The 27,497-nt window shown below is 47.2% G+C and overlaps 1 protein-coding gene and 2 long non-coding RNA genes across 3 annotated transcripts in view; 1 reads left to right on the forward strand and 2 right to left on the reverse strand.

Moving 5' to 3' along the window:
* Positions 1-12,775, forward strand: part of SP7 (Sp7 transcription factor) — a 75,274-nt gene extending 62,499 nt beyond the window's left edge. Inside the window, 2 exon segments of the mRNA XM_079966802.1 lie at positions 11,177-11,278; positions 11,280-12,775. Of these exon segments, the coding sequence (XP_079822928.1) occupies positions 11,177-11,278; positions 11,280-12,434 (1,257 nt within the window). The 3' untranslated portion in view covers positions 12,435-12,775.
* A 2,016-nt stretch (positions 12,776-14,791) lies between these two features.
* LOC307210813 lies at positions 14,792-18,121 on the reverse strand. The gene is made up of 2 exons (XR_013836144.1): positions 17,888-18,121; positions 14,792-14,950 (listed from the first exon to the last, which is right to left on the reverse strand). It is a non-coding gene; the product is annotated as an uncharacterized lncRNA (long non-coding RNA).
* A 5,937-nt stretch (positions 18,122-24,058) lies between these two features.
* The window catches only part of LOC307210819, a 49,936-nt gene continuing 46,497 nt past the window's right edge, over positions 24,059-27,497 (reverse strand). Inside the window, exon 2 of the long non-coding RNA XR_013836151.1 lies at positions 24,059-24,566. This is a non-coding gene — a long non-coding RNA (uncharacterized lncRNA). The remainder of the gene's footprint in view (positions 24,567-27,497) is intronic.

Consider the following 27,497-nt stretch of genomic DNA (forward strand, 5'->3'; position numbering starts at 1 on the left):
GATTTTGCACATTTTATGCAGTTTGTCCTCTTTTTGGGTGACGCGTTTCCTAAATAAGTGGCCATGCCATCTCCTCTCAGGCTATACCCAGCTTACAATGTAAGCCACATTTATGGGTCCCTACTAAGGCTAAGGGACGCGAGTGGAGCTGTGGGTTAAACCACAGAGCCTAGGACTTGCCTATCAGAAGGTTGGCAGTTCGAGTGCCCGCGACGGGGTGAGCTCCCATTGCTCGGTCCCTGCTCCTGCCCACCTAGCAGTTCAAAAGCACGTCAAAGTGCAAGTAGATAAATAGGTACCACTCCGGCAGGAAGGTAAACGGTGTCTCCGTGTGCTGCTCTGGATCGCCAGAAGCGGCTTAGTCATGCTGGCCACATGACCAGGAAGCTGTACGCCAGCTCCCTTGGCCAATAAAGCGAGATGAGTGCCGCAACCCCAGAGTCGGCCACGACTGGACCTAATGGTCAGGGGTCCCTTTACCTTTTTTACTAAGGTCAAGTCTCACTTCGGTGATAAACTTGTCCTTCCCCCTCACATTTATTTTTCACAGGGACAGGCTCATATAGCCCAGTTTTCCCACCTCACTAGGCCTAAGTAACTGAAAGCTGGTCGCCCAGATGATAGGGCTGTAAAAAGGAATTTGTTGCATTGCCACTTCTATGCTTGCCAAAATCTGCAGCCACATTCTGAACAAGCCAGTCTGGTTGAACAAATTGGCCACTGGGTGATTGAGCAATGGGGTGTTTTGATGAGTACATTATCTGCTTTTCACTAAGTTGTTGCTGGAGTGACCGAGGTCACCTGGCAGACTACGCTCCACCCTCCCTGCGTAGAGTTACATTGTCGTTTGAGAACCTTATCTCTGATCCTGGGGTAAACAACTTTCTTTTGGTTGATGGTCAAGTTAGGATTTCTAAGTCAGTACAGTGGTGCCTCGCAAGACGAAATTAATCCGTTCCGTGAGGCTCTTCGTATAGCGGTTTTTTTGTCTTGCGAAGCAAGCCCATTGACAGCTTAGCGGATTAGCGCTATTAGTGGTTTAGCGGCTTTTAGCGATCAGCTGTTAAGCGGCTTATCAGCGGATCAGCTGATAAGCGGCTTAGCGGCTTAGGAAAAGGGGGGGAAGGGGGGAAGGGGGAAAAACCCGCAGGAACTCGCAAGACATTTCGTCTTGCGAAGCAAGCCCATAGGGAAATTTGTTTTGCGAAGCGCCTCCAAAACGGAAAACCCTTTCGTCTAGCGGGTTTTCCGTCTTGCGAGGCGTTCGTCTTGCGGGGCACCACTGTACCATGGGCCCACACTTGACCACACCTCTCTCCCTTCCCTCAGCTCAGCCACCACGGAAAGAGAGAGAGTGTGCACACAAATGTCACTTTTCCAAGGGATCTGGCAAAAATCAGATCTAGTGAAATGAACCGGAGCTTTGAAAAGCATAGAAATCTGAAAAAGGAAGCAGGAAAGAGTGTTTACAGTGTTTACATTTCTTCCATTGAAATCAGTGTGACTTTAAAGAGCATAACAGTCTTGCTCCTAGCTTTCACAGTTGATTTCTCCTTGTGCTAACCTTGCTCAAAAGATTCACTGACAACTCCTGGTTTTTAATTGCTGTGTGTCTCTGATGCAGGAGGCGGGCTTGAATGATGAAGCCCATCCGCGTTCTGCCTCACTATAAAACTGCTACCTTTTAACCAAAAGTTTTACAAAGTCCGTTTTGCAAAACACCCCATGTGTGCGCACACCAAAAAGCGCATTTTCCATCTTATTGTGGGCCCTGTTGACTTGTTATCCTTGGAAAAGACAACCTACCCTGTCAGCATGACCGGAATCCTCATAAAAACAGCCCCAACTCAGGGAGAAAGAGAGGGAGAAAGGGATGGTATAAACCACAAACAACGAAATATGAAACATATAAAAACACAGCTTCTAAGATGACAATTTCTCTTCAGGAGCAAACAAATTCCGAGCCAACTACACAACGAGCAGGAATAGAAATTACACTCCTCTGCTCCAGCAGGGTAGGAATCTGCTTCTTGACCTCAAGGCAAGTCGCTTGCTGGCTTTTGCAATAGAAGGCCTATGACTCATTGCTCATATTTGCTAGGCTGTAGCCCTAGTTCGAAAAGTCCCGAGGCAGTGGAAGAAGTTGCCACTGCAGAGCCTTCTGTCCTGTTCCCTTCCCAGGCTCTGTTGCTCACTGTCCTCCCACAGCTGCCACAGGCATTCAAAGTCCTGTTTGGCTCAGAGGATGGAGGAAAAGTAAACAGTGGGAAGGAATTGTGCACAGTGATGGCTTCTCACTCAAGGTAAATGCCGGTTCTCTGGATTCCTAGCCTAACCCAGCAGGGCAGGTTGAGATTATGGCAGGACAGCCTTGGCCAACCTGTTGTCCTTTAGAAGTTGTTGGACTACAACTCCCATCAGCCTGGCTGATGGAAGTTGTAGTCCAAAACAGCTAGAGGGCACCAAGGTGGTGAAGGATGTGCTAGGTTAACAGTCTTATAGAAGAGCTGGTGGTTAAGTACTTGATTTCTTTGACTGAAACAAAAATAAAGACTTGGGTTTATGCTTATTTGAAAGTCCAGGTCATCTCAGACCACAATGGCCTTCCCTTCTAAATACAGATAGGTAGGGGCTTCCACAATCCATGGTGGTGAATGGTTGACATATTAGATGTGTCTTCGTAGGTTCCAGTGATGAACTCCTTCCATACTAAACAGTCTTTGATACTGATCCTTGGGGACACAGGTGGCGCTGTGGTCTAAACCACTGAGCCTCTTGAATTTGCCAGTCAGAAGGTTGGCGGTTCGAATCCCCACGACGGGGTGAGCTCCCGTTGCTCTGTCTCGTCTCCTGCCAACCTAGCAGTTCGAAAGCACACCAGTGTGAGTAGATAAATAGGTACCACTGCGGCGGGAAGGTAAACAGCATTTCTGTGCACTCCAGTTTCCATCACGGTTTCCGTTGCGCCAGAAGTGGATTAGCCATGCTGGCCACATGACCCGGAAAGCTGTTGGTGGACAAATGCTGGCTCCCTCAGCCTGAAAGCAAGATGAGCGCCACAACCCCTATTGCTTGTTTAACGTCAGATCACTTGCTTCTCTTGAGCTACACAGAATTCCTTTCCATGGCTTACAAGGCCTTCCATTCCTTCTGGGGTGCCCATGTGTTCTACTTTATAGAGAACAGTCCTCTATTTGAAGGCCTGACAGGGGGTCAGTCCTCAATTTTTCTTTCGTTCTTTCTTAATCCCTTACTCTCCAAGCAGTGCACAGTAAGATAAAATAGAGATAAAATCGGCTAAAACTGATCATAACATTGAAAATCTGACTTAAGACTCCTGCTGAAGTTTTTTTGAGGCCTTCATTCAGCATTTTTAAGGAGTCCTGTATTTGAATGGCTGTTTTGTTGAAGGCTGTTTCAAAGATATGGAACCCTAAAGAAGGGAGGAGAGCAGAAATGGGGTCTTGAAGTTGCCCATCGACAGCCAATGGAGCAGACACAGAGGTCACACCTAGTCAGCCTTTCCCACTAGGATGTTGTACAGGTATTCTAGTAATTATTTCTACATTTGACTCTGTGAATATAAATCAGCACATGCAAAATTTATGCAAACATCTCGTTTTGGTGACACAAAACTGGACAATTTAGTTCTTCATTTGACAGCGCAAGGAACTGAGACTCAGTCAGCAGCTGACTTGCGGGGATCTGGATTCCATTCAGCAGTGCCCGACAATCTATTAGGGTTCTTCAAGACAGCCGTCGCCCAGTTCCTAGGTGCCGATATCCAACAACTGTAGACTGGATCCAAAAGGGATATTCACACATAGTTCCGATTTGATACCACATTGTGCCACTCAAAAGTTGGCATGTGAAGTTTGGATTTCAAATTTTGTTTTGGATAGTGGCATTTGTTATCTCAAAATGTGAGTGTGTTGTTGTACACTTGTCAATCATGTTGTAAAGACCATGAGCTCTTGATTTTTACCTCTCTATGATTCTGGGATTGTCAATCTTGGTGCGCAGTATTTAAAGGCATATGAAGATATACAATATGACGGCAATAAATATTTCTTGTAAGAAGTGTTGGCAGCCAACAATGGCAGCCCTATGTTAAGTTCTTCCTCTCTCCCTTCGGATGTTTTGCTGAGCTGTCCTGGCTGGGGCTGATGGGAATTGTAGCCCAAAACATCTGGATGGCAGCAGATTGGCAAAGTGCAATTTACCTAGTATCCTGACAACCCATTGGTGGCAGCTAATAGTTGGGCTAGAGAATCACATAACATAACAATGTTAGGACACAAGGGATTCGTTCCTACATGTTGTTTTTTTATGTTGAAACACTTTGGAATGCCTTGTTCTTGTACTTGTGGATAACACATCTAAATCTTTAAACAAACTCTTAGTAATGTCCCAGAGTGTTTATGAACTACGAAAGTGGTGGTGTTGGCCAGTATCCCTGTGGGTCGTGAGCATCTCCAAAGCACTTTTTGTAAGTTGGAATTGAAAGGTCATCTAGTATAGTGTTCATCAACACTGGGTTCCCAGATGCTATTGGACTACAACTCCCATCATCCCTTACCATTGGTTAAGCTGGCTGGGGATGATGGGAGCTGGAGTCCAAAGCAACATCTGGGCAATCAAGGTTGAAGAACACTTATCTAGTCCAGTCATGTCCAACTCCCAAGAGACTGTGATCTACTCCCACTATAAAAAAACTGGCAGTGATCTACCCAAGATGGCGGCTAACTGGACAGTGATCTACCCAAGATGGTGGCTAACTGCCCAAAGTTGTTGAGTTTTTTTTTTGGGGGGGGGCATAGCTGTTGAGTTTTTTGGAGGGAGAGAGGCCACAATTTTTTCAATTTCTTGCGGGGGGGGGGGAGTGATCACTTTCTGTCATCCCACAATCTACCTGTGACACCCCGGTGATCTACCTAGGACAGCCTGGTGATCTACCAGTAGATCACGATCTACCTGTTGGACATCCCTGATCTAGTCCAAATCATAATAGACACTCCTGCATAAATTAGCCCACACCCTTGCTGCTTCGTGCGAATTATTATGCACCATGTGGTCAAAAGAAGGTACAATATGAACTGGGCAATGTATCCCTTCCTGCAAGGAACTGCTTCATAAAAGGAAACTTGAAGGTTGCTTCCTTGGTGTAACTAGACACAAAATGGTAGTCCTACACAGCAGGCAACTCTGAGACACATCAGAGCACAACTCACCCAACTGAAGCTGCTCCTCTTTTTCTGACAGCTTCTGAGGACTGCCTTGGTCACAGGAGTCTCCTGAGCCGCTAGGGAACACAGCTGTCAACTTACAGATTTGAAAATAAGGGATCAGCAGCCAAAATAAGGGATTTTAGTCAACCAGCAGCCAAACGAAGCCTCAAGCGGTGGTTCCCACAGCGCAGCAACCCGGCAAAGGGGATGCAGCAAGGAAAACCACTGTCACCTCTCCGCTGGGAAGTGCTGAGCAAAGGCGAGTCCCCAGGCAATGTGGCCGATTTGATTGGAACAAGGCATGCAAGCTCCACCCCTCCAGTCATTCTTAAGACTCCTTATTGGGTGAGCAACACAGCCAAGCAACACAGTTGGGGGATTCAAACCGCTGACCTTCTGAGTTCTAGGCTCTGTGGTTTAACCCACAGTGCCACCCGCTTCCCAGTATTATTAATTTATTATTTATTGAATCGGGAAGAATCTTTCATCACGGAAGTGTTCTAATTCTAGAAGAGGCTTCTCCTCTCCTGCTCACGGAAAGGTTTTAAACACGAGCCTTGGTGATGGGATAAAGGGACTCCAAGCAGGGAGGCTCTCTAAGCCAGGGCTGGGTCCCTAAAATGCCGCTGAATTCCCCATTTACTCTGGTCAGCAGGACGAATGATCAAGGATGTTGGGAGTTGGATTCTGGCCATATCTGGAGGGCCACAGGTTCCCAGCTCCTGCTTTTTAAGCCTTTGAGGGATTAACTGAGAACAGAGCGCATTTGATGTGTTTGATAATAGTAGTAGTAGTAATAATAATAATAATAATAATAATAATAATAATAATGTGGTACCGCATGTCAGTCTTGGAAAACCGTGCTTATGTGAAACACCAGACTGAAAAACATAAAGGGGGAAAATGAAGAGGAAGTTGTTTGGGGGAGGGAAAGAGCTTGGTTTAAAATGCCACAACATAATTTAATTAAAAGAAGCCATTAAGCGGGGCAGTGGGGGGAGGGAACCTGGGGAGATTGAAAACAGGAGTTGCTCAGAAGTCGCAATAATAATAAGATGTTCAAAAGCAAGATTTAGATGGCGGGGATGGGTTACGATATAACTTGGCATTCCTTACACACTTACTGTTTCCTAGCACAGAAGTGTGTTTTTGAGCAGAGAGAATAGCTTTGAATAGGACAGTTACTGTTATAGGATTTTGTGCCATTTCCAGCCCCACAAGTTCTGTCGATCTCTGCACTGGCATTAGACGCCTACCTGAAGTAACTTAAATATTATTTATCTAGGCTTGCCAGCTTGCAAACCTGAGATTTCCTTCTCTCCTGCTAAACTTGGTGATTAAGCCAGAGACGCTGCGGCCTCAGCTTCTCCTGCGTGTTCCTCTTATCCTTCCTTTCTTCCTCCACTTCCTGTGGTCAAAACTGACCATACAACAGCTATTGCCTTGCTTGTTTTCTTGAGTTCCTCTTGTTCTCTGGTGTACAGTGATGACTTTACAAATAATGTCATGTAAATTGCATGGTTGTCTTAGTCTGTTCTCATCATTATCTTAAGCCTTGTTCTGCGTCTGTGAAGTTACACTGAGTTCTTTGCGCTGAGAGGTTTTGAAAGCAGATGCATATAATTAATTCCCAAGGGCTAACATGAACCACTTATTGCAGAGGTAGAAAACATGGTCCCTTCCAGATGTTGGTGGACCAACTCCCATAAGCCCCAGCCAGCCCAGTTAGTGCTCAAGGGTGAAGAGTGCTGACGTTAACTCTCCCTAACTTAGGTCATACCCACATCATATGGGGAAGGCATGTGACTTCCTCAAAGAATCCTGGGAACTCTACTAACCATCAGCTGATGAACAGTAAAACTGAAATCACAGCACACAGTGATGCCAGGCATTTGACAGATCCACTTTCCAGATCCACTATCCACCTTCTAGGCTAGAATCTGATCAGCATCTGGCTGGCAGAGCCAAAAAATATTTTCCACTCCTACGTTAGAAACTCATGATAGCATAAATTGTGGAAGTTGATGGGTTGCGCTGGTTGTTTATTTGTTAAATTTGTATCCCGCCCTTCATCCCAGGGCAGAAAACAACAAGGGATAAAGCTGTTTTACAAATCTTAAAAACTATTTTAGTACAGATGCAGACTGGAAAAGGCTGGTTAAAAGAGGAAGATCTTCAGTAGGCAAGCGGAGGGAAACTGCCATAATGCGAAGTGTCCAGTGTGGTGTAGTGGTTAAGAGCAGTGGACTCATAATCTGGTGAACCGGGTTCACTTCCCCGCTCCTCCACATGCAGCTGCTGTGTGACCTTGGGCTAGTCACACTTCTCTGAAGTCTCTCAGCCCCACTCACCTCACAGAGTGTTTGTTGTGGGGGAGGAAGGGAGAAGAAGATTGTTAGCCGCTTTGAGACTCCTTCGGGTAGTGATAAAGCGGGATATCAAATCCAAATCCAAACTCTTCTTCTTCCTACATTGTGTGGGACAGGTCTCCAGATAAGATGTTATGAGGAGTATGCACATTGTTGCGGAGAGAGGTAGGGGAGTGAGACTGCACTTGCTTGTGGTCAGAACATGCATAGGCTTTCCCCATGCCTTCATCTGAAGAGACGCCAGTGGCTGTGATCCCATATGTGCATGTTCATCATGATGTGCGAAAGAGGCTCTTCTCATTGGCTCCTCGGTCTTTCAGTCTCCTCTGCCCGCCCAGCGGCAACTCTTTTGGTGCAAACTGAGCGACGCCACTCATCCCCAATACCTGATCATCTTCTCCGCCCCTTATGGGATTGAGAACACATGAATGAGAGTCAGAAAGGGGCGAGTGAGATGCCTGTAACCCCCACTGGCAATTATCCTGCACACCATCACCTGTCAAACCTCTCTGCATCACACGTACCAAATTCTGTGGCCCCCTGTCTAAGCATAAGCTGAGGTTCTTTGGGTGCTGGTTTCTCTAAAAGGTAAAGGTAAAGGGACCCCTGACCATTAGGTCCAGTCATGAACGACTCTGGGGTTGCGGCACTCATCTCGCTTTATTGGCCGAGGGAGCCGGCGTACAGTCATGTGGCCAGCAGGACTAAGCCGCTTCTGGCGAACCAGAGCAGCGTACGGAAACACCGTTTACCTTCCCGCCGGAGTGGTACCTATTTATCTACTTGCACTTTGACGTGCTTTCGAACTGCTAGGTTGGCAGGAGCAGGGACTGAGCAACGGGAGCTCACCCCGTCGCGGGGATTTGAACCACCAACCTTCTGATCGGCAAGTCCTAGGCTCTGTGGTTTAACCCACAGCGCCACCCGTGTCCCTGCTGGTTTCTCTGCCACTCTCCAAATTCCATACTTGTAAGGAGCAGCCATGGATGCTCGGAGGACATGGCACCCTGGGTAGAACATCTTCAAGTGGTGCTTTGTGTCAGCACGTCATGTGCAAAATGAAAGTGCAAATGCCTTCAATCTGATCAAGAGGGTCTGGCCTAAAGCCAGTGGTCTCCATCTCATGCTAATGAAGCAGAAGTCACCAATACAAATACTGTGGCTGCGTAACCCACCCAAGAGAAACCATTGCAGCAGTGAACACAGTTGCCCACTGTTAAGATGTGCCAAGCACGCTCTCTCCCAACGTTTGTGGTTCTCCTGAAAGTCTGGCCTTTTGAAATGGAGATATTTTGTATCGGCCTCAGCAACTTAACCTTTGTACCATTTTAACACAGTCTTTTTTTAGTCAATGCAGTGGCCGCTACAAGCTTCACCGTGCAAGACAAATTAACGGAGCCCCAAATACATCATCTTTCCCCTGCTGTTGTTGATCTTCCAAAATTTTCGAAATACTTCTGTGGTTACTCCCTGTCTTGCAGAACCTTACCATGAGAATTAAGTTGGAGGAAGGGCCAGGGCCAGATTCAGGATGGCCGCCACACAGGGTGCAGAGTTGAGAGGGTACAAAACAACAACAACAACAACAACAACAACAACAACAACAACAACCCTATATTTATATGGGTACCTGCTGAGAAGATCCATAAAAAAGCAACTGTACCAAAAGGAATTATTTTGAAAATAAAATTATTATTTTCTGGGCAGGGGCGGGGGTAAGAATGCCATAGTACCAAAGTCCACCTCTATATGGGGCTGTAAAATGCAAGTTTATACAAGGTCAGATTATTTGTCCATCTCACCCAGGGTTGTCTACTCTGAGTAGCACTGGATCCTGGACCACTAGCAGAGAGTCCTTCCCATCACCTGTCACCCAGTCCTTTAATCCATAGGTTAAAGGGGTTAAACATGGAATTAAGTGTGAGACTTTCTCTATGCAAAGCATGCATTCTAACACTAGACTACAGTCCCTTCTTCCCTGTCTTGTAGTCTAGCAACATGTCTTAATGACTGACCAGCCATAGTCTCAGGGAAGTATATAAGCAATGTATGCCTTATCTCAAGGATAGTGAAATTTTGTCTCTCCAGATGTTGGTGGACTGCAGCTCCAATCATCCCTGACCATTGGTCATGTTGGTTGGGGCAGATGGGAGCTTCCCTGTCCCTTCTTTATACCTTACAGTCAATTTGGAAGAGGTTACAGTTCAACTAATTGAAAATGGTTTTCGTTTAGACAATGTGCTGTGGGTGTTCATAGTGTGGTCAATTCTGTCTTAGTCGGGTTGGGTGAATGAAATGAACTTTGTAGGTGCATGCTAGAATTAAGAATCAACAGTTCTTAAAGATAAAATTCATGCATTTGCCCAAACTCATTTCTGATGTCAAAGAGAGACAGACAGACAGACAGACAGACACACACAAACACACACACACACACACACACACACACACACACACACACACTGTAATAGTATTTTTCCTTGCTTTTAGAAGCAGGGTTTGAATTTCACCTCTGGCTGTGATGCCACAAGGTGAGATTTGTGAAACAGCCAGAATGAAATGCAAAACTACTTGAATTTCAAGTCTTTTCAAATTTTGTTTCTGGATACGAAATGGGGACCTTTTCCATGATACCCGGCATGAATTTTTCCAGTAAACCTAAAAAGGCCCTCCCTTTTCTACCACAGTTATGTAACAACAAGGCACTGTATGGAAGCAGATAGTTGTTCCAGACCGTATGGTTTACCATCTAATTGAAACCAACAGAACAAAGGGAAGGTGTGGACAGAATTTAACATAGCCAGCAGCCCAGAATAGGAACGGGAAAATAACCTGTTATGTAATGGTTCTGATTCTGTCAGTGAGTGTTGTTGAGATGTGGAAAGCATCTCACAGGAAGGTTGAACCCCATGGCGAATGTTGCTCACAGCTCAGTTCCAAGAAGGGGGAAGGTGACAGAAAAGCAGGTTATCAGCAATTGCAAAAACAACGAGACTAGTTTAATCCAAGTGAAGTTGTGCAAAAACACCACGTGTTTTCATGGCTCATATTTGTTTCAATAGGGTTTGCTCAATGACTTATCAGTATCATCGCACAGTAGTTCCCTTGGCTGCACATCGCTTAAAGCCATAAGCTAAATGAAAGATTTAAACTTAAGATGCTAGTGCATCTTGTCAAAATCACAGGTCCTTTGCTCCTCCCCTGCTCTTGTTTCTGGAGCAAAACTCTGCGCTAAGCCATGGTTTTATCTGAACCCGGCTCACGGTTTGTTTCTTTCCAAACAAACCATGCGCTGTAGCTAAGGCTTGTTCTTGGCTTACCACTCCTGCTTTTGGGGAGGTAAACCACAAGCTGAAGTTCGGACATCATGCTGAATAGTAATTTGTTTAATTTATTTATTTCATTAAAAACGTGTATACTGCTCTTCCTTCGAAGATCTCAGGGTAGTTCACAGCGTAAAACTACAAAATAAACAGTACAGTAATCCCAAATAGTAATCACAAACTATATATTCAATTTCCCTTTGCCAAAGATTTTTGCTTTCTTTTTCTCTCTTCCCCACCCCCTTCCCACGTCTAGGAAGAAGCTTCCAATGGCTCCAGCCCCCTGGGAATGTTGACGGACACTTGCCACAAATTGGATTTGACCCTGTTGGGAAAAGCGGAGGAAAAGCTTGGGAGAGAAACCTTATCTTCTGGGTGTGGAGCCTTTCGCTCCAAAAATCTGGAGCGCAGAAGGCATGGGAGATTCCTATACGGCCACTTTCCCTAACGGGAATGGACTCCTGTCTCCTTCAGCAAGCCCTCAAGCTTCAACCACTTACAGCAATGATTACAGCCCGTTCTCCCATTCCTTCCCAGCCTCCCCAACATCTCAAGACCCATCATCCCTGTTGGTATCCAAAGGGCACCCTTCTTCCGACTGCCTCCCCAGTGTCTACACCTCTTTGGACATGGCACACCCTTATGGCTCCTGGTACAAAGCTGGCATCCACCCGGGCATCTCCACCACTTCTAGCAACCCAACGGCTTCCTGGTGGGACATGCACTCCAACAGCAACTGGCTGAGCTCCCAGCCGCAGTCAGATGGACTTCAGAGCTCCTTGCAGACCATGCCCAGCCAGGCTCCCATCAGCCCCCAGCTGCCCAGTTACACTTCCGAATTCACCACCTTAAACCCTGCTCCATACCCGGCTGTGGGCATCACTTCCTCGTCACACCTTCTCCCTTCAGGTCAACATGTGCTGCCCCAAGAGATGTACAAGCCCAAGCCGGTGGCCAACAACTCCCTGATGGAAGGTGGGATTGGACTGAAGTCCGGAAGAGGCGGCTCCTTTGGGAGTTCGGCAGGCCGGTCGACCTGCGACTGCCCCAACTGCCAAGAGCTGGAGAGGCTCGGGGCCTCGGCAGCCAGCCTGCGGAAGAAGCCCATCCACAGCTGCCACATCCCGGGCTGCGGGAAGGTCTACGGGAAGGCCTCGCACCTCAAGGCCCACCTGCGGTGGCACACCGGGGAGCGCCCCTTCGTCTGCAACTGGCTCTTCTGCGGCAAGCGCTTCACCCGCTCGGACGAGCTGGAGCGCCACGTCCGCACCCACACTCGGGAGAAGAAGTTCACCTGCTTGCTTTGCAACAAGCGCTTCACCCGCAGCGACCACCTCAGCAAGCACCAGAAGACCCACAACGAGATGGGCGTAGGGAAGCCCCCCGAGGGCGAAGCAGAACGGGAAGAGGCGGCCGCAGTGGCCGGTTCTCCCAGTGCCGCCTTGCAGGATGGCCTCCCTGGAGACGAGAAAGAAGCCACCAGCCCAGAGCAGAGCAACCTGCTGGAGATCTAGGTCTCTGGTGCTGAGTGCTAGCTCCACCTTTGTTGCGTCACACCACCGACACCCTTTTTTAACTGAGCGAAATAATTTATTTCCCGGGGGAAAGCACAGATGCAAACCTCGTGCCAAACTTCACTTCCCCTCCAACCCCCCAAACGAACTTCGCTGAGAGACCCCTGAAGGTCCACGACTTTGTGGCCAAAGACACAAATATCCGAGCCAAAATCTTGAAGCTAAGTCTCCGGTCATCCTCTGGATGGTTACAACCAAAGCGCGTCCCTGCCTTGGTCTCGGCATGGTCACTCAAGGGAATGGACAAGAAATCTGAAGTCGTGCCATGCAGAGTTGGCCAACTAGCAATTAGCAACCTAGCAAACTAGCAACCCCAATAAAGTGGGTTTTTCTCAGGGTATGTACAGGAATCACCTTTTGTCTAGCGTAACCCACTGAGGATTCAGTTTGAATCACCTCTTCTAACTTTGTGCAGTGAGCAGCAGTCTTGCAGCAGGTGGAGAGAAGAAGACAGTGAGAGGTCTGGAGCAGCTTTGAGACTAAGGTGGAATACCTGTCTCCACAGAACATACCCCTCGTCCAGAGCTCTTAAAGAGGCAAGCGCGATCTGTAGCTCAGGACATGGCAAATAGGCTTTATAGGTCCAGATTCGGAAGGGGCTGCTGTACCTTTAAGAATGGCAAGCTAGGGCAAATTCCACTAGAGGCGGCTTTTCAGGTACACTGCAGCACTGATAAGAAAAGCCATAACTGGTGACACTCTTAAAGGTACAGAAGCCATCTCCGAGTCTGGACATGCAGTTAACAGTGGGACTAATGGGAAATAGAACTGACTGGTGGAGCATGAATAAATTTGAAGCCCTTTTATATGCAATTGGGAGCCATTGGTTGGGGGTTTGTACAGGTAATGGGAGCTTTGCCATTAAAATCCCATTCAATTTAAAATGAAGCATGTTGCTCTTGGGCAGTAGCAGGCAAGTTCAGAGGACAGTTTTGAAGGGGGATGGATGGGCATCCATTTACACAACCACCTCTCCCTTCTTCACACACAACAAGGGCTCCATCGCTCCCTCTCCTGTCAATGCAAGCCTGGCAAAGGCCATAGCAGAGTGTTGGTGGTATAACATTGCTCCAGAGACGGTGTCTGCCTTTTGCAGGTGCCAGCCATGCCTTTGCTTCTGGTTTAGAATGCATGTACCAAGCTGAGGACCATGGGAATGGAAGCCGTCCACATGGATAAGAGACTATATTCAGACAGTTGGTGGACATGGCCTCATACTGTTAAAAATGGGACTCTCTTTCCATTGAAATCCAGAGAACGTGGAAATTTCTTCTGATGTACTCTGCTAGATGCACAGAGGTAAAGAGGGTTGGAGAGGAACAAAGGCCAACCACTCTGTAGAAGTCAAGAAGGGGCAAGTTGTCCCCCAAAGGTGCTACAAGACCCTTGGAGCTCCCTCTCCCCATGTATTTAATCTAGAAGTATATTTATGCCTTAAATTATGATGACAAATTAACAGAGGGAAGGAGGCAACTAGGTTCTCCAAGAGGCCTCTGTAATGTGAGGCATCTGTTATCTTATCAGGGTAGTCTCTGTTAACTGGGGGACTTGCTCTGTGCAAAACAGCATGATCTATAACTTGCTCGGTTTCTTTTGTTTTTTGTTCGCTTCGTAAGGTGAAAAAAATGGAGTATTTATAATCTTGAAATGCTTTTTTTTTTTTTTAAGTTCTGTGTCATTTTTTTACGATCCATTGGGATTTTGAAAACCCCTTGTTAATATCAGAAATACGGAGCCAGATTTTCAATTTGCTAAGTGCACATATTCCGGGGGAAAGGGTTTACTTTGCTTTAAGACCTCTGGCTTAAGCATCAGTGACGGGGAGCCACTGGCACAAGCCCCTATTTTTTTTTGGGGGGGGGGCAGAGCTGGTCTAAGACATTTTGCCGCCTGTGGCAAAGAAAAGGACCGTGTCCCACATTCCATGTTCAGAAGCTGATTTGACTGGCAGGTGAATCTTATTTCAGTGCTGATGACGAGCCTTCACCATACCTGAGGCTCAGCAGGCTAATTTGGGGGGTGTAGGACCAGCCATGAGGCATACACAGCTGACCTCCAGCAGAAGAGAGTGGTCAGAAGTAACAAACAGGGGCTATCTTTGACATATGCCACCTCTCTCTGCCCAACTCTGATTTGGGGACAGTGCCTTTCTGTGGACGCATATTGCTGAAGTGCTTCCATTTACCTTAGATCAGCCTGCCGTTTCAGGGCTGTTGGAAGTACGACACATTTCAAAGAGGCTGCCATGGAAAATGGCATTCCTGTGTTTGCCACTTTTCTCCTGTAACATTTGGGTACCTTTTTCAGTCTGTGATTTTATGTTGGGTGTTTCTTCCCACATTGTTCATTGGCTGGAAGAGGGTACACATCATCTGATGGTGTCAGCATGCCTAAACATTCTTGGGAGAGTGAGGGCTCCCCATTATTAAGCAAGTAAACCAGATACACTTCAGCATCTGTGTAAGAAGGGAAGTACACTTATTTCAGCAACAGAAGTAAAAAAATCATTTTGCCTGCTCGGTGGCACATCTCACATGGATATTTTTTTTTAAAAAAACACAGTTTGGATTTTGCTTGTTTTTAATTTAATTAAGAATAAAATATAAGCTATGTTGTGGGGGAAGCTTAAAGAAACTCGATTCTTATGTTTGGAGGAAAGCACAGTCCCGTGCTTCTGTACCACAATTCAAATAAAATTGCACTCCTAAGGCTTGCAATGTGGCTATTTATGGGTTGGGCCTTTACAGTTGTTAACAGCCTCACAGTCATGCTGGGTAACCCTGAGGTCTACTTTTATTTATTTTTAAAAGCTTGGTCACAAAACAAGCAGGAGAGTTACAACACACCATTCAAAAATCACATAATAAATCAAACTCGCAACTCACAAGATTAAAAGGGAAAGAGTCACCGTAGTGGAACTTCCTCTGCAGGGAACAGCTGTAAAGTTTGTTGTGACTTTTAGGAAAGGGATCCACAAGGAGCACACGTATTGGAGCATTACTGGCCAGTTTCCGGTGGAGTACCTGGTGTCTGCCGGTTGCTAGGGCTTCTTCAAAGGATGCTGGACTAGGTGAGGCATGTATGTTCGTAAGAAGACTTTGCACTCGGGATCTATTAAACGCAGACTAGGCATGCCTCAACTGTTTAAGAGCTGCTTAATAGTGCGGCATTCATTCTTGCTTTGTAAAGTTAAGACCACATGGGAGGACCACAGGGATTCTAGAAAAGAAGACTACATGATACTGAAGTCCCCTCGCCTTTGATCTATGGTATTCTGTTCACAATGGGCAAGTCCAGGGGTCAGCAACCTTTTTCCGCCATGGGCCAGTCCACAATCCCTCAGACCATGTGGTGGGCCAGACTATATTTTGAGGGGGGGGGAATGAATGAATTCCTATGCCCCACAAATAACCCAGAGATGCATTTTAAATAAAAGGACACATTCTACTCATGTAAAAACATGCTGATTCCCGGACCGTCCGCAAGCCGGATTGGGAAGGCGATTGGGCTTCATCTGGCCCTCAGGCCTTAGGTTGCCTAAGTCCCAGTTCTTCTGCATGTGAACTGAGTATGTACCCTTATACATGCCCCCACAATCCCCTGAAATACAGCAACATTCAGGGCCAGACATGTACAGATTCCTTGGTAGACGTTCAACTTCCAAGGTGTCTAGCAAATTGGGGTGAGCGTACAAAGGAGAAAACTTCAATGCCAATTTTATTTTTTCATGACTTTGAAAATGGGACAAAAAGGCATCCCAAATGGGACAGGGGATGCTGCTGTTTCTTAAGGGATGGGTGGGGCAGACAGCAGCTGTAGTTCCAGCACTTTTTGGGAGCTTTTTAAAAAAAATAATGGTAGCAACTACATTGCCTCATTAGCCTGAGAATCCGTCAGCTTGCCTGTAGGTAACCTCAGTGACTATGAGGTAGATATTGCCTCTGGAGGTCAGCTGGGGGGCCATATGGGATTTTCCTGCGTTTAGTTCCCATAGCAGAGAAGGAATCACACTCCCACAGGGCAATCATCGCAAAGCCCCCAAGCTGCTGTTTGGGAAATGGTGACTACAAGAGATCCCAGCCCCCTTGGAACAAAGGCCTTCTGTCAGCAAAGCTTTCGCAAAGGCACAATGGACCTTTGTGAAGAGACAAGCTCCGTCAGAAGGAACAGCAATTACAGCTAACACCAGCCAGCCTTGACTTTAACTCCTTGGGATTCACTATATTGTCCTAAGGTAAAGGTAAAGGTACCCCTGCCCGTACGGGCCAGTCTTGACAGACTCTGGGGTTGTGCGCCCATCTCACTTAAGAGGCCAGGGGCCAGCGCTGTCCGGAGACACTTCCGGGTCACGTGGCCAGCGTGACAAAGCTGCATCTGGCGAGCCAGAGCCGCACACGGAAACGCCGTTTACCTTCCCACTGGTAAGCGGTCCCTATTTATCTACTTGCACCCGGAGGTGCTTTCGAACTGCTAGGTTGGCAGGCGCTGGGACCGAGCAGCGGGAGCGCACCCCGCCGCAGGGATTCGAACCGCCAACCTTTCGATCGGCAAGTCCTAGGCGCTGAGGCTTTAACCCACAGCGCCACCTGCGTCCCCTTATATTGTCCTAGCCCAGCCTAAAGGGAATATAAGATGCTCAGCAGGTCCTCTTCCTCACAAGTGATAACTGAGCACCATTGTGGCAACACTGTTGTGTTGCTGTCCGAAACCATCTTTAAAAGGATGGAAGAAGGGTCTATTCTGGGCCAGTGGGCACATTTGGAACTCTGAGAACGTGCCGTGGACACTGTTACAGATGGCTGCTGTGGACGTGTGCCTATTCACAATATGGCAGTGCCCATTTCGCAGAATCGTGGCGAGGCCAAAAGAGCCTGGGTATAATGCAGATGTGAGGTTCTGAGCCCCAAAACACAAAATCACTTCTCTGAACTTACCGTATTTTTCGCCCCATAGGACGCACCGGCCCATAGGATGCACCTAGTTTTTTTGGGGGGAAATAAAGAAAAAAAAATTATTTCTCCCCCAGCCCCCAGAACAGGCTGCTGTCCGCAAGCCGTGGGAGAGCTGCGTGACTTCGTGCAGCTCTCCCACGGCTAGCAGAGAGCTGCACGAAGCCGGAAGCCTGGGGCGTGCTGAGCTCAGCGCGCCCCATGCTTCTGGGTGCAGGCAAGCTCTCCCCAAGCCGTGGGAGAGCTGTGTGAAGTCGCGCAGCTCTCCCACGGCTTGCGGATAGCTTCCTGAAGCCTGGAGAGCGAGAGGGGTCGGTGCGCACCGACCCCTCTCGCTCTCCAGGCTTCAGCGAAAGCCTGCATTCGCCCCATAGGATGCACACACATTTCCCCTTCATTTTTGGAGGGGAAAAAGTGCGTCCTATAGGGCGAAAAATACGGTACATCAAATAGGAAGATCATTCTCAAACCAACTTTCCCCAAACAAAGGCCGCCCCCTGTGAAGTCTGTTGTGCTAGCAGAATAGCAGCATTGGCTATGACCCAAGCCAGATTTCTTCCTCACCTCTGCTGATGTTTCCTCACAGTTAAATGACTGGTTCTCAATGACTGGTTCTCCACAGTATGTCAGATGTTACAAGTCCAATATACAAAGCCCATCATAAACTATGAAACAATCCCCCACACTTCTCTTCCACTCTTTTCCTGCAGCCTGATCTCCTTTAGATGCTGAGACAGAACTGGGGAAAGCAAAGTGGGAAAGTCTACTGAAAGCCGATCAAGAGGGAGCACAATACCATTACCAGCATAAAGGCACCGCAAGATTTTTACTGACCAAGATCCCATCTAGTCCAGCATCTGCAGCAGCCGTTCCAACAGGATATACAGTCGTACCTCGGAAGTCAAACAGAATCCATTCCGGAAGTCTGTTCAATTTCCCAAACATTTGAAAACCAAAGCGTGGTTTCTGATTGGCTGCAGGAAGCTCCTGCAGCCAATCAGAAGCCACGGAAGCCCCATCGAACGTTCGGCTTCCTAAAGAATGTTCAAAAACCAGAACAGTCACTTCTGGGTTTCGATTGTTCGGGAGCCAAAACGTTCGAGAACTAGGCTGTTCAGCTTCTAAGGTATGACTGTATATATAGGAAAGGGAGAGAGATGGGACTGCAGAACCTGTCCATCACCCCTGCTGAAAGGCTAGCAACTCATTTCAAGAACTGAGTAAACAAGAACTAGTGTGTGAGTTTGCTCTTTTCCTCCTCACTCCCAACCCTTTTTCCTTTTGTGTCGTGTCTTTAAGACTGTATACCTGAGAGTAGGAAAGGGCTGTCTCATCACTGATACTTCTAGACTGAAAACCAGGATAAAAATGCTTTGGTGAATTAACGAATTCATCAATTAATATAAATTAAGGCCATAGCCCTCTCCTGCTGTCACTCCCAGCTTGCTGGCATTCTGTCTCTGAACGTGAAGACTTCGTGTACAGTAGCTTCCATTGCTAATAGCCACTAACAGACCTACCCTTCGTGATTTTTTTTCCTGGTCCCCCTTTGAACCATTCTCAGGTTGCAACCCGTACAAACTTACATGGGGGAAATTCACACTGAACTCCAGCAGAAAACAAACTGCCTTGGAAAGTAGTGGACTTTCTTTTGTTAGAGGTTTTTAATCAGAGGCTGGACGATGACCACCTATCAGGGATGCTGTAGTAAAGGAGTTCCTGCATCAGAAATAGCGAGTTGGACTAGATGACCTTTGAGTTACCCTCCCACTTCTATAATTTTATGTCCTATTTCTGAGTACGCATAGGACTGCAGCGTGAGCTGGTGGATTCCAAAAAATATGCATTGTGTGAAGTGCTTTATTTTGTCTTTTCTGGATCTACTACCAATTGATTTCACTGGGTGATCCCATGCCCACTAAATCTGTAGGCTTCCAGGTCTGTTTGTTATTTGGCAGGTATATCAAATTAACTTGGAGTTTTCATTCTAACATTTTGCAACTGCTATTAGTTACATATGGGAATAAAGGAGGTGGTGAGGCTTTTCATGGAACTGAAGAGACTTCAATGAAGAAAAGGTGAATTTAGGCACCATTCAGGGCACATGGAAAACAGCCATATTTCAAAAAGTAAAATCCCCTGAAAGTTGTTGAGATTTTTTAAAGACAAGCACCAAAGTTCTTTTTTTTACAAAAACGCAAAAAGACGCAATTTTCCAATTTCACTACCTTCCGCCTTTGAAATCCCAGTAATGTCTGGGGAAATATGCCAGCACTAGCAGGGAGGAGGTTCAAATGTACTATAGCATGGGTAGGCAAACTAAGGTCCGGGGGCTAGATCTGGCCCAATCACCTTCTAAATCTGGCCCGTGAACAGTCAGCATGTTTTTACATGAGTAGAATGTGTCCTTTTATTTAAAATGCATCTCTGGGTTATTTGTGGGGCATAGGAATTCGTTCTCCCCCCCCCCAAAAAAAAATACAGTCTGGCCCCTCACAAGGTCTGACGGACAGTGGACCGGCCCCCTGCTGAAAAAGTTTACTGACCCTTGTACTATAGTATTGGGGGGAAATGCAATTTTCCCACTGTTCAGGACTGCATCAATATGCCCCCATGTGGCAAAAACAAGAAATCTAAGTATGCCAGGGGAGCAGAATTGCATGCACATTTCACAGCTCTATTCTATCAGTGCTTACTCAGAAGTAAATCCCCTTGAGTTCAGTGGGACTTAAAGGTAAAGGTAAAGGGACCCAGTCGTGACCAACTCTGGGGTTGCGGCACTCATCTCGCTTTATTGACCAAGGGAGCCGGCGTACAGCGTACAGCTTCCGGGTCATGTGGCCAGCATGACCTAAGCCGCTTCTGGTGAACCAGAGCAGCGCACAGAAATGCCGTTTACCTTCCCGCCGGAGCGGTACCTATTTATCTACTTGCACTTTGACGTGCTTTTGAACTGCTAGGGTGGCAGGAGCAGGGACCGAGCAACGGGAGCTCACCCCATCGCGGGGATTCGAACAGCCGACCTTCTGATCGGCAAGTCCTCCTAGGCTCTGTGGTTTAACTCACAGCACCACTTTAACTCACAGCGCCACAGTGGGACTTATTTCCAGGTAAATAGTTATAGGATCACATCTTAAATTCCTCTTAATCTTAATGTTTCCTTTACCCCATTGGACAGTCGTAACCTTACTTAAGACGGGCTGTGCCAGTAGCATTATAACTGCCTTTTGAAGCAAGATTAATAGATAGGGAGAAGGAATGAAAAGGACAGAACTAGGCAGAAAGAGAAAAGGTGACAACAGAATTAAATAAATGAAACAGGGGTCACGTGCTGCAGCCTGGGGTTAAAAGGAGGTTCTGCATTTGGAAAAAATTAAGTCTGCTGCTTCAGTCTTTACCCTGAGCTCTCCTTTTGCCTCCTTTTCTGGACACAATCCTGCCAATACTTCTCTTTGGTCCAGATCCTGGAAAGTTTTACTAACTTTTTGGGTAGCTCATACCCACGCAGTCACATGTCGATGTAACAACACGGGCAAAGAGGCAGAAACAATCAAACCAGGACATGTTTATTTGAGGCTTCCAATCTACAATTGGAAATAAGTCTCTGACATTCAGATGTGCTGCTAAATACTACCCAGTTCCCTGGGACAAAAGTGTGAAAAAAACGCTCTCCCTATAGTGGCAGGCTTGCTAATTTTTAATATTTGTTCTGTCCCTTCGGGGGGGGGTGTGGTATAGAAATCTACGGCTTTTGCATGGCGAATGTAAGGTAAAGGTAAAGGTACCCCTGCCCGTACGGGCCAGTCTTGACAGACTCTGGGGTTGTGCGCCCATCTCACTTAAGAGGCCAGGGGCCAGCGCTGTCCGGAGACACTTCCGGGTCACGTGGCCAGCGTGACATCGCTGCTCTGGCCAGAGCCAGAGCCAGAGCCAGAGCTGCACACGGAAACACCGTTTGCCTTCCCGCTGGTAAGCGGTCCCTATTTATCTACTTGCACCCGGAGGTGCTTTCGAACTGCTAGGTTGGCAGGCGCTGGGACCGAATGACGGGAGCGCACCCCGCCGCAGGGATTCGAACCGCCGACCTTTCGATCGGTAAGCCCTAGGAGCTGAGGCTTTTACCCACAGCGCCACCTGCGTCCCCCACAGCGCCACCTGCGTCCCATGGCGAATGTAGCCTTCTGTATAAAACTGGAATCACATCCATTTGTTCTGCCCATTTTTAGCCTCAGGTCCCTCTGGCATGTTGTCGACCTGGAACATTGGCCATGAATGCAGACCCCAGGCCACAGAAAAGTTCCCCACTCCTATTGTAGGAGCAGGGACAACAATCCTTGAAAAAACCAGTCATAGAACACATTTCAGCGAAGGACCATAGAATTGTAGCGCTGGAAAGGACCGCAAGGGTCATCTAATCCAACTCCCTGCAATTCAGGGATCTTTTGCCTAGTGTGGGCTCGAACACACAACCTTGAGATGAATAGTCTTGTGCTTTAGCAACTGAGCTATCCCTGGCCTTTAAGGGAAGTTGCTTTGGAATGCAATGGAGCTAATGGCATGGCAGCAAGGCCAGTTTGCAAAATTAAAAAGAGCAAACTGGCAATCGCACGCAACGATGAAAAGGAAAATTGTCCTGGTTCTGAAATCTGTGCAGGGCTTTTGGCCAGAAACCCCAATCTGCAGAATGAGCAGGAGGACAACAAGCCACAGCAGAGCTGGCTTACTACAGTTTACACATTGCTATATAATACGGCGGGCGGTGGGGGGGGGCGGGAAAGAGGGGGAGATAAGATCATGATGCTTAAGAGTCTAACATTACCAAACTGCACCGCCTGATAAAATGCTTCCCTCGCACCTCCCGAAAGAAGCCTCTGGCTTAAGGCATCTGCTGCCTGCAAACACCACCCAGCCTCCCTCTGGGGCGAAGTCTCCCATGGCGGTTCCAGCAGCCTTCAAAGCGCTCACCAGAACGACCTCTGCATGGACCACCCACCGTTAATGTACAGTAGCCAGGCGCAGCTGGGAGCGCATCTGTTCTTCCTTTGCCTTATGCGAAAACACATGGCCACGTGCAGCCCTCGCCTCTAACCCCACGGAAGCCCTGAGCTGGAAGGAAATTGGTACGTCGTGAAGGAGTCCAACCCACGGCCTTAAGACAGGATATCCTAGCTCTAATAATAATAATAATAATAATTTATTATTTATACCCCGCCCATCTGGCTGAGTTTCCCCAGCCACTCTGGGCGGCTCCCAATCAGTGTTAAAAACAATACAGCATTACATATTAAAAACTTCCCTGAACAGGGCTGCCTTAAGATGTCTTCTGAATGTCAGGTAATTCTTTATCTCTTTGACATCTGGTGGGAGGGCGTTCCACAGGTCGGGCGCCACTACCGAGAAGGCCCTCTGCCTGGTTCCCTGTAGCCTCACTTCTCGCAATGAGGGAACCGCCAGAAGGCCCTCGGCGCTGGATCTCAGTGTCCGGGCTGGACGATGGGGGTGGAGATGCTCCTTCAGGTATACAGGACCGAGGCCGTTTAGGGCTTTAAAGGTCAGCACCAACACTTTGAATCGTGCTCGGAAACGTACTGGGAGCTCTAAAGCATCCCTGACAGATGCCTGCCCAGTTCCCTGCCCCCAGCCCAAATCCTTGAGGAAAGGAAGGCACAGGAATTCCCGAAGCAGCTTCCAATTCCATTCCACGGGATAAACCCTGCTAATTATTATTATTATTATTATTATTATTATTATCTATACCCCACCCATCTGGCTGAGTTTCCCCAGCCACTCTGGGCGGCTCCCAATCAAATGTTAAAAACAGTACGGCATTAAATATTAAAAACTTCCCTAAACAGGGCTGCCTTCAGATGTCTTCTAAAGATAGGATAGCTGCTTATTTCCTTCACATCTGAAGGGATGGTGTTCCACAGTGGGCGCCACCACCAAGAAGGCCCTGTGCCTGGTTCCCTGTAACCTCACTTCTCGCAATGAGGGAACCGGCAGAAGGCCCTCGGAGCTGGACCTCAGTATCTGGGATGAACGATGGGGGTGGAGATGCTCCTTCAGGTATACAGGACCGAGGCCGTTTAGGGCTTTAAAGGTCAGCACCAACACTTTGAATTGTGCTCAGAATCGTACTGGGAGCCAATGCAGATCTCTCAGGACTGGTGTTATGTGGTCCTGGCGGCCACTCCCAGTCACCAGTCTAGCTGCCGCATTCTGGATTAATTGCAGTTTCCGGGTCACCTTCAAAGGTAGCCCCATGTAGAGCGCATTGCAGTAGTCCAAGTGGGAGATAACTAGAGCATGCACCACTTTGGCGAGACAGTCTGCGGGCAGGAAGGGTCTTAACCTGCGTACAACAACAGGCTTCTTCCACAACACACAACACCCTAATATTTACACTATGAACTGTACTTACTAGGGTGGAGCTCCACCGCGCTTTTTTAAATAGGATGTTTTGCAAAAGGGGGAATAATTTCAGGGACATGCAAACAGGGGTGCAAGCGTCTACTGCCCTTAAAGCAGTGTAGCCTTATGAGGCTTTGCCCTCGGGTGGGAAAAATATTGCGCCTGGGAAAGGGAAGTGGGAGTCAACAGACACTCAAGGAATAGTTTCGGAGAAAAGGCTTTTATTTCTACCATCCATGAACTGGTAGAAGGAGCAAGTGTGATAAGTCACAAAAAGCATGCACGAAGTTCACAATCATGTGCACAAGCATATATACCCCTTTCCAGTTCCCTCCTCCTTTCTCCTCCTTTTCCAGGAGTCCTGCCCCATGAGTTCCTCTGAGCATGAACAGAAAGCTGTCTTGGGACTATTGGGACTCTTGGCACCCTTCCCAGGAAAAGGGGTTTCAGAGTGTTCAAATATGTTTCAATCTCTTGTTCTAGCATGGTTCCCAGACAGAAAGTAAGTTGCAATGTGGTTCTTTAGCAAGGCCAGAAGGCATGAGAAAGGCCTGAGAAACAATGGACTGTTCTCTACCTTTGTTACAGCAGAGCGGAATGTTTCTGATGCTTAGCTGCTGAGAAAATGATTTTGAAAAGCTTTGAGAAGCTTTGAGTCTGCTTTGGTGGGGGGTGACTTCGGGCCTAGGTGAGGTCACCTGTCCTCACCTTCCTTCAGCAGGCATAGGGAAACTCCATCTCTCCAGGTGATGCTACACTACAACTCCCATCATCCCTGGCCATTGGCCATGCTGGCTGGGGCTGATGGGCGGTGGAGTCCAACAACATCTGGCGGGCCACAGGTTCCTTGCTTTAGAGCAGTGGTTCCCGAAGTTGAGCCTCCAGCTGTTTCTGGACTACAACTCCCACCATCCCTAGCTAGCAGGGATGATGGAGATTGTAGTCCAAAACAGCTGATGAGTGTTTTTGCTTTAAAGTGTCATGGTGACACTGTGAAGGAGGAGAATTGACAAAAGAAAAGGAAGGATTGCAATTTTGCAGCAAAAAAAGCAGGCAAACTAAGGCCCGGGGCTGGATCCAGCCCAATCGCCTTCTAAATCCGGCCCGCGGACGGTCCAGGAATCAGTGTGTTTTTACATGAGTAGAATGTGTCCTTTTATTTAAAATACATCTCTGAGTTATTTGGGGGAGCATAGGAATTTGTTCCTTTCTCCCCTAAAAATATAGTCCGGCCCCCCACAAGGTCTGAGGGACAGTGGACTGGCCCCTTGCTGAAAATGTTTGCTGACCCCTGCTCTAAGGGGCTTCATCGGACTTAAATCAACCTTAATGCACTCCCCTGCCCCTTTCTCCAAAGTGGAACTTCTCAGTGTGAAAAATGGAAGCTCCTGAAAACTTGGTTCAACCCTTCCACCTATCTTTCTGCATTTTACCCCTTCTTGTGTGATCCATATGGCAAATGTTTGGACAGTGTCAGATCCCTCCTCCCACCATTGCACAGATCCTCCGCAAGCCAAATCGAACGATGCATACAGTGGTGCCTCGCAAGACGAAAAGAATCCGTTCCGCAATTCTCTTCGTCTTGCGGTTTTTTCGTCTTGCGAAGCAACCCTATTAGCGGCTTAGCGGATTAGCGCTATTAGCGACTTAGCGGCTCTTAGCGGCAAAGCGGCAAAGCGGCTATTAGCGGCTTAGCAGCTTAGAAAAAAGGGGGGGAGCGAAAAAAATCGCAAGACTTGCAAGACGTTTTCATCTTGCGAAGCAAGCCCATAGGGAAATTCGTCTTGCGAAGCGCCTCGAAAAACGGAAAACCCTTTCATCTAGCGGGTTTTTCGTCTTGCGAGGCATTCGTCTTGTGGGGCACCACTGTATTCTTGCGAGTTAGCATGTGAAGGAGCTGATAGGCTGCTTGCTGACAGGCGAATTCCGACCATAGAAACATAATTGGTAGAGAAGGCCCTGTGTGACATCATTTCCCCTTCTCTCTTCAAAGAAGTATTTCCTGTTCCTTCCCTCTCTCTCTTCCTCTTCAACCAGCGATGGGAGCAAACAGCCTGAGGCTGCTTATACTGTAGATATAAGTATTTCGCCTGCATTTATTTTGTTGCTGGTGCTGCTAACAAATGCATGACTGTGAGTAAGTAAATTGCATTTTTAAACTTACTTCTCAGTCTGTTGTCTGATTCTTCGTTACGTGGGATAAGAAAGGGGGAGCCGGTTGGCTTCACAGCTGGACTTAATTAAAAGAAGGCATCACAGCCGATTCTTGTGCTTTCAACTTTTCTGCTAAGGAGGGGACTTTGAACTCTTCTCAGCCCCACATTTTAAACAAAGCGGTAAGCTGATCTCTTTGTATGATCAACCCGAACACGTGGGGGCCTGGAGGGATAAATTGCAATTCATATATTCTCTCCCACCTATTAAAACTCATCTCACAAGGAGAGGCTGCAGCTCAGTAGTGGAGCACGCACGTTACCTGCTAAAGTTCCCAGGTTCAAGCCCTAAAATCTGTAGGTAGGGTAGCTAAAGAATCCTGCCTCAAACCCTGGAGAGCCACTAGAAAACACTGAGATAGCAAAATAGTGTGACTAGGTACAAGGCAGCAGCAGGTTAATTGCTCCGCCCACTTTTGCCTATGGCCCCGCCCACCTCCAGCATACGGCCCCCAGGAAGCAGACCAGACGAGGATGTGGCCCTCAATCTTAAAATAAGGTTCCTTGCCCCTGATTCAAAGGATTCATGTTGCCCTTTGGCACAGGTCAGGGACATAAAAATATATTTGCCTGCTGCCAGAAATACATCAAATTAGGCGCCAGGTGCAGCTCCCTCAGAAGGGCATTCCCCACGAATGGGGGCTACCACGGAGAAGGCCTTGCTGCTCCAACACCCCCGCCACATCTGCCCTCCATCCCCAACTGTTTCCTTTCTTTTTCCAATTTTTTTTATTGATTTTCAATATTTATCTCCAAAAATAACATAACAAAACACACAACATAGAAAAACATACGACACTACAACAAACTAAATACACAAACACACAAATTTTCTCCTCAAATACCCAACTCTCATCACATTGATAACTGACTTCCTCGAGTCCCCTCTAACTGAATTTCATTATATCACCTATATAACAGTTCTCCAAATTCATATTTCTAATATTAACTCCTTTCATTTACTAACCTCTTCTTCTTTATTAATTCTAATCCTTAATATTCACTACTACCTAATCCTATTCTCTCCCTAGGCCTATTTGTTACTTCCAAGAATTTCCTATTTTATCTTATATCACAATATTTAGCTAAATATTCTTTGAATTAATTCCTAGCCTCTTATGTCTCCTCTTTCTAGTCGCGGATTCTTCCAGTCAGGCCGGCCAGCTCCAAAAAGTCCAACATCTTCATCTGCCATTCTTCTATTGTTGGTATTTCTTGTGATTTCCAATTTTTGGCTAATAAAATTCTAGCCGCTGTAGTGGCATACAAAAGCAGTCTAACATCTTTTTTGGGCAATTCCAATCCTATTATTCCAAGTAGAAAGGCTTCTGGTTTCTTAATAAATGTATCACTTCATTTTAGGGAGGGCAATCCTTTCATTTGTGATACCTGGTGCTTCCCCTGAAAGAAGCGAGGGAGTATGAGGTAGG

Source organism: Podarcis cretensis (genome assembly GCF_951804945.1).
Source record: "Podarcis cretensis genome assembly, chromosome: 2".
NCBI classification, from domain to species: Eukaryota; Metazoa; Chordata; class Lepidosauria; order Squamata; family Lacertidae; genus Podarcis; species Podarcis cretensis.